The 7559-nt window shown below is 36.9% G+C and overlaps 1 protein-coding gene across 2 annotated transcripts in view; it reads left to right on the top strand.

Annotated features, from left to right (window-relative positions):
* The window catches only part of LOC106883972 (uncharacterized), a 22898-nt gene that overhangs the window by 2923 nt on the left and 12416 nt on the right, over positions 1–7559 (top strand). For both annotated transcript variants that reach the window (XM_014935132.2, XM_014935131.2), the window contains exons 2-4: positions 2355–2511; positions 4620–4698; positions 6884–7031. In XM_014935132.2, coding sequence (XP_014790618.1) covers positions 2355–2511; positions 4620–4698; positions 6884–7031 — 384 coding nt within the window. The remainder of the gene's footprint in view (positions 1–2354; positions 2512–4619; positions 4699–6883; positions 7032–7559) is intronic.

Genomic DNA, 7559 nt, shown 5'->3' with positions numbered 1-7559 from the left:
CCCCCCCCGTGAGTGGCTGTTCCAGCACATCTCCCTCGCTGACTTCCAGGACAACACTTTTCTATTTCGTCTACTGGGCCCAGGATATGATCTGACAAGCCTTTTATTTTTTTTTATATATTTCTCATTAGTTTTTGTTTTGTTTTGTTTTTTTGTTGTTGTTTTTTTTTCTTGGCTATCAGAACACAGTTCCCTTCAAGAATTCCATGCTTTCCAATCTTCCCCCAATATCACTCCTCCAAACATGCTAGTGCCCCTGGTTTCTAGATATTGGTTCTCTTCAGTTTACCATATTTACTCACATATAATTCACACTCGAGTCTAAGCTGCACTTCTGCTTGAGTCACACTTGTGCATAAGTCATATTAAATCTCGGTACAATTTTTTTTCCCTTCATAGTTTTAGCTTTACCTTGTGTTTACATCACACCCCAGTTTTTTGTATTTTTCATTTAAAATCAAACATAAAATAGCATGATATATACATAACTAAACACAGTCTCAGTTTGTCAGTCATTGCTTCTATTAGAGTTATTGTCAAAACCTCATGAATATTAATTAACTTAATGAATATTAATTACTTGTTATTGTAATACTTTTCCTTGTATACACATCTGAAATATTCATGAAGAAAATTATTTTGTAAACATCTGTTAACAGAACTTCATGTCAAAAATATCTATAAGTGCAGCCATGGCTGTGCAGTGAGAAGTTTGTCTCCCAACTACTTGGTTCTGGGTTCAATCCAGCTGTGTGGAACTTTGGGCAAGTGTCTTTTTTCTACAGCCCCAGTCCAACCACTGCCTTGTGAGTGGATTTGATTGATGGAAACTAAAAAAAGCCTGGTACACATCAACCTTCCATTCTATGGGGAAACAGTAGAGAACCAGTTAAAAACACAGCGTCAGGCATAAGAGTCACAAGACAGGGTCACATCCTCAAACATCACCTCGTACACACCAACAACACACCAGACGCATGCTGCCTAAACCACTGTCCAATCAAAACAATTCAACCAATGGACAGCATGCACCTATGTTTTAAATCCAGTGTGAGGAATCTGATAATGTGCTGCTGTGAGGCAGCATACGTGGGATCAAATGGGAGACACCTATATAAGGTACCAAACTTTCTGTGATGGGGCTTTCTCCACCCACATACTTGCAAGGGGGAAGGATGCAGTTAGCCTCAGGATAACAGAAGCACACTTTATTAAGAAACAAGCATTTAACCAGAACTGCAGTAATGAGCTGGGTGTGTGGGAGCATCTCTACTTCTTCCAGGATCTTTAATTGTGAAAGAGTGAAAAACTAACCACCTTATTCTCCAAGAGTGAAGAATAAGGATTAAAGGATTGAAGAACCCAAGGTGTTCAAAAATGTTAACTAAATAAGCTACATCACCCCTTAACAAGGTTCATTTCAGGTTACACACCACATGTAGTTTAAACTATCTATCCCTCTTTGTACCTACCAAGCTATCTATCAATCCATCTACCTATCCATCTCTCTAGGTAAAGCAAATTTTAGGGTAATACTTGATAATTGTAAGCACCTGTATATGCCAGATAGTAGCCAAGGTGAAAGAATAAATTAAAACAGGACACAAAGGATTCCGCGGTACACGTGTTTCAAGCTTTATACACAAACAGTCATTGCATCATTATATGAGTATATAATTGATAGACAGGATGGTATAAAGCTAGATTCAGCCGCAAATATATTCTTTCCCAAGATTATATCACAAAGAAGAAATCACCAAGAAAAAAGAAAAAGAGAGAGAAACAGGGGAAGTCCACTTGGTATTATCCATTGTAATATCCATTGTAATATGTTTATCCTTTAAGTTGATACATGTATCTATCTATCAATCTATCTATCTGTTTGTCTATCTATTTACCTGTGGACCCATCTATCTATCTGTCTTTCCATTTCTCTAACTATCTACTTTTATACCTTCATCTATATCCACAAACCTTAAACTTTTAAAACTCTTATATCCACAAACCCTTTAAAGCTTTTATATCTGTGATCTTTCAAAACCTATCACAGAAAATTTAACTACTCGAAACAGCTGTAAGTCAGCTTTACTACAAAAAAAGAAAAAAAATATGTAATAACTATTTTTTATGCCTTGTCATATATATATATATATATATATAGTTATTTCTATTGAAACTGAAACTTGAGTTGCAAGACAAACTCCCAGTTTCAATTTTAAAAAAGGCATATATTCTGCAACATTATATTGATCATGTTGTTGTTGTTGTTGTTGTTGTTGTTGTTGTTGTTGTCATAGTGTTCATAGAGTAATGTTGATGATGATGACGACGTCAGTGTGTTTGTTTGTTTACAGAGTGACCAGCAGTCCAACAGTGAGCTGTTGATCCCACCAGAGGACTACCTGCTCGGTCAAGCAGGTGAGACAAACAATACCAACAAGGGAAGCAATAAAAGTGAACCCTATGGACTCAGCACCCAGCCAGCTCCCTCCAACAATTCTGTATTTAGTGGTAAGTTTCAAGGGACTGAAGTGATGATGGCAGATGGGGTCAGTTTGCATGCCTCACTGGTTCTAATGGTTGGGTGGGAGTTATTGTTGGGTAGCCGTCGTGGGTAGTGAGTGAAGGGCAGAATATTAGAAGTCTGGGAAACTTTGTGTTACTGGGCAGTTTTTCCATACTTTGCCAACATATCTGTGACATTACTGGGCAAAACCCTTCTGTACATATGCTTTGCTTCATGTTCTGCTTTGAAGGAGCTGGGTTCATCCTAGGTTAGTGGGGTCCCAAAGACATCATCATGCATAGGACCGACCAGGTCCACCAGGGCTCTCCATTGTTGGTGGTCCCATGCCAGTTCCTCAGCATCCTCCGAGGTGTAAAGTCATGTCCAGCCCTCTGGTGCAGGGGCCTGTCACAAGGCTTTTTCCAGCCCACAGCTGCTGCTTCAAACAAGAGTAAAGCCATAGTAGGATGAGTAAAGCCCTGGTAGGACAATCCTCCATAGATAGAAAAATCCAATTTATAGTGTTATTGGACAGATCAACTGTGTCCCCTGGGCAGGGTATGTCAGTGGCATGTATTGTAAAATGGGGAGACATGTCAGACAAGGGTTATTGTCCTGGAAGGAATGAGTGACATGCAAAGATATATACACACACACACATACATTATATATATATATACATATATATACATATTAAATTCAAATTACGACAAACGTAAACAAACAAACGAAGTTTGCTTTTAGAAGCGTTGAGAAGTCTTAGAAAGTTAAAGAAGTGATTTTAAATTCTCAATCGCAGAATAATGCTAATAATATAGCCTGAACAGGATAAACTACCCCTATTTTGCAGAGAAAAGTGTAGGTGGTTAGCTGTGGACTATATATATATATATAAAATGAATCAGTAAAACAGAAAATGGAGTTGGCAAGAATCTTTATTCATCCTAATGATCATTTCAACCTATCCTACATTGGTCCCTTGTGGATGGGATACTGGACAACTGGTTGTGTTGCATCCTCCAGTGCAGAATACATCTCATCCGGTATCCTAAACAACGAAAGTGCTTTAATTGGCATAGTACAAACCATATACCCAAGGTCAAAATAATTACTTATATATAACATCATCATCATCGTTTAACGTCGACTTTCCATGCTGGCATGGGTTGGATTGTTTGACTGAGGGCTGGCAAGCCAGAAGGCTATACCAGGCTCCAATCTGCTCTGGCAAAGTTTCTACAGCTAGATGTCCTTCCTAACACCAACCACTCCAAGAGTGTAATGGGTGCTTTTTACATGCCACTGGCATGAGGGCGATACTGGCATCAACCATGCTTCAATGGTGGTGTTGGCTTACTAGGCTTACAAAGAATAAGTCCTTGAGTCGATTTCCTCGACTAAAGGCAGTGCTCCAGCATGGCCACAGTCAAATGACTGAAACAAGTAAAAGAATAAAAGAATATATATATATATGGGTGGAAGTCGACTTCTTACTGAGTGAGACCACTCCTAAATTCTGTAAGTCTGTGCAAACATTCCAAGTGTCCAAGAGGCTCCTGTGCATGAATTTGTTTTGAGTGGTCAAAGTGTTGCGTAGCACTGGACCCACTTTTCTGTGCATTCAGCTATAAAAACCCATGGCACAACAGAGGTTGAGACAAATAGAAACCAACTGCCCTTCAGGTTGTTTTTCATGCAAGTTTACCTCCTTGTAGAAGGAACTTCTAACAAAAAGTAGGGATCCTTCAATTTCAATGCTAATTAGCCTATAGCTGAGACCTTGACAGTTGGTGCTACTCCTGCATCAAGGCACCACATTTGGATGCAGTTTACAGTCATACCCTGGACAATGTATTCATATAAAATATAAATATATATATATATACATGTACTCACACAACATAAAAATATATACCATATTTGCCTGCGTATAAGCTGCACTATTTTCAGTTTATATTTTCAGTAAGTGCAGTATATCTGGTCTTTACATCCAAAATGTCTTCTGACTTAAGGTGTATCATATAAATTGGATATTCAAATGTGAAATAAATAATTCTATCATTTAAGAAAAAAATCCATTTAATTATATCACTTGTTCTTTTCTTACTTCCAGAGGAAGATTGGAAAATGCCGTTGCAAGAATTCATTGCAAAGAAACAACCCAATATTAAAAAGTTGCCTAAAAGACTCAGGTAAGTATGGTGCTATCTAGTGGGGGAAATATATAGTCATACCTCTGACATATATAGAATATCCCTCCCATAGACAGGGTACCTACACATGAGAAAGTGACACCTCCAACTTAGACAGTTGTACCTCCACTGTATACAATGGTGCCAACGCAATGAATAATTACCATATGCAATTAAGATTAGTTCCACTTGAGAAGTGTAGATAATCTTAAGATTCAAGACTTCTCCAAAACTGACATGCCATTAAGAAAAAAATAAGCTTGTTGTCTTGACACAAGATTATTTCCTCTAATACTCCCTCCCCTGTCAAAGATTCCTTGTTTTGCAAGTTACTTGGTGACCCTGCAGGTGCTGGTGCCATGTAAAAAGCATCCAGTCCATACTGTGAAGTGGTTGGCATTTGGAAGGGTATCCAGCTGTAAAAACCATGTCAAAATTGACCTCGCCTGTGCTGGTGCCACATAAAAAGCACTCAGTTCACTCTGTGGGATGGTAGGTGTTAGAAAGGGCATCCAGCCGGAAAAATCATGCCAAAACAGACACTGAAGCCTGATGCAGTCTTCTGCTTAGCCAGCTCCTGACAGACCATCCAACCCATGCCAGCATGGAAAGCAGATGTTAAACAATGGTGATGATGATGATGTCTGGTGAAAATCATTTTTGTTTAAATCATACAAATTAGCTTGGCCATTTATGTGTTCTACTCTGTTTTGTATCAGTCTAAGTCTTTTAGTTACTGGAGATAAGATTGAACAAACATTGTGCTGATGATGGCAATTGAGGCAGAAACATGTCTCCGCAACAATAAACTTGTGACTTTTCTTGATTCTTAACATTATATCCTCTTTTTAAGTGGAACTCATCTTAATTGCTATTTGGTAATTATGACATCCTCTAGAGGCAAAGATAATTTTAATCAAAACTTATGTTGTATGGAATTCGATATATTTGTATTTGTCTATGTTGTTCAAATACACACCTCTAGCCATTCCAAGTTATTTCTTGAAGTCCATTTTCATTTAACCTTCTAGCATTTAAACCTGCCAAATCTGGCCCAAATATTCTGCCTGTTCTATGCTCAAACTAGCCAAATCCGGCCTCTTACACCAGCCTTACAATATCATTCGTAAAATCATTCGTAACATAAACAATCACACCATTGAAATCTTGAAGCTACAAAATAATGTATGATTAATTCAAAATAACATGAATAAATAAGCGTTAGATTTGAAGGAGTAATCTGGTTGTTAAAGGGTTAAAATAGATATTGATAGTTGTCTGCTATGTTTGTGAAAGCCCCATTGTACAATCACATTGTTCCTCAAGCAAAAAGTTAACTTCCATTATTACAGTTTTATTCATCATTAACCACGTCAGAAATAGAATTGTTATCTTCAACACTCAGTCATAATTGTGTGTTCCCCACTTTTAACATAATTGTACTTTCATTAAATCAATCCTTTTGTTGCCATATTTCTTTTGAAATACACTTTTGTTTGAATTCATTTTGGAAATAATTAAGAATTTTAATTCTGTTGTGTCAACGAAATAAGAATTTTAAAATAACTTAAAATAAATTAAGAATTGTAAAATAACTTAGTCATCATTAAACTGGTGTTTAGAACATAGATTAGCATGAAATTTTGATCAAGGTGTTTAATTTATCTCAATTCAACCCCTTCGTTACCATATTTCTGTTGAATTACACTGCCATTATTTCAATTAATTCTGAAAATAATTAAAAATTAAGTAAAATAAATTTTGTCATTATGAAGCTAGTGTTTGGAACATAAACTAACATGAAATTTTGATGGTAAGTTTTAATTTAGATCGCTTTAACCATTTTGTTACCATATTTCTGCTAAAATACACTGAATTTGGTTCAATTAATTTTGAAAATAATGAAAAATTTAATAACGTAATTTTGTCAGTTATTAATCTAGTCAGTGTTTGGAACATAAATTAGCATGAAATTTTGAAGGGAGGTTTTGAGATAACTTCAAAAGAGGAAGCTTGTATTATAGAACCTGGAATGGTCTCAGGTAGATTGGTACAAAAAGGGATAAAACAATTGATAAATCACAGCAGAAGACCAGTTAAAAATATAAAACTTAATTCTTTCTCTCCAACCTCTTCTGTTTTAAATATGCTTTAACTCTCAGAATGGTGACATTGCTTCCAACAGATCTTATTATAAGGCGCAAAACAAATTGATTACATCGTATGAGAAGTTGTCTTCATTTAACGACAGAGATCCTGATGAGGTGTACCCCAACACGAACAAAATCACTAAGGCCATTTTTTATACAAGACTAGTGCTATGTTTAAATGTGGTGAGTACCTTTGTTTTATATGGAGTATAGACTTATAGTATTTATATGGTGCCACTCCTACATTCATGCTGGTGCCACATGAACAGCATCTGTACCAGTGCCACATTGAAGCACTCATGCCAGTGCTACACAAAAAGCATTCGGTACATTCTGTGAGGTGGTTGGCATTAGGAAGGGCATCCAACTGTAGAAAGCATGCCAATACAGACAATTGGATCCTGGGCTGCTGTCCAGCTAGCAAGTTCCAGTCAAACTGTCCAGCGTGGAAAGCAGATGTTAAATGGTGGTGGTGGTGGTGGTGGTGGAGATGGTGGTGGTGGTGGTGGTGGTGGTTTTCTCTGTGTGTGTGTGTTATCTATAGCGTAATGCCATAAAGTACTCCCTTATGACCCGTTGTGGTTGAAGATCAAAATACATTTGGAACGTATATTGCAAAGTTCTAAACAACCATAATGATAAACCGCACATAGGAACTATAATATAAACTTGTGTTTATCCTTATTTCTCATACATATACATACATACATA

This window comes from Octopus bimaculoides, chromosome 26 (genome assembly GCF_001194135.2).
Source record: "Octopus bimaculoides isolate UCB-OBI-ISO-001 chromosome 26, ASM119413v2, whole genome shotgun sequence".
NCBI classification, from domain to species: domain Eukaryota; kingdom Metazoa; phylum Mollusca; class Cephalopoda; order Octopoda; family Octopodidae; genus Octopus; species Octopus bimaculoides.
The sequence above is the reverse complement of the archived record's forward strand: the minus strand, read 5'-3'. Positions and strand labels throughout refer to the sequence as shown.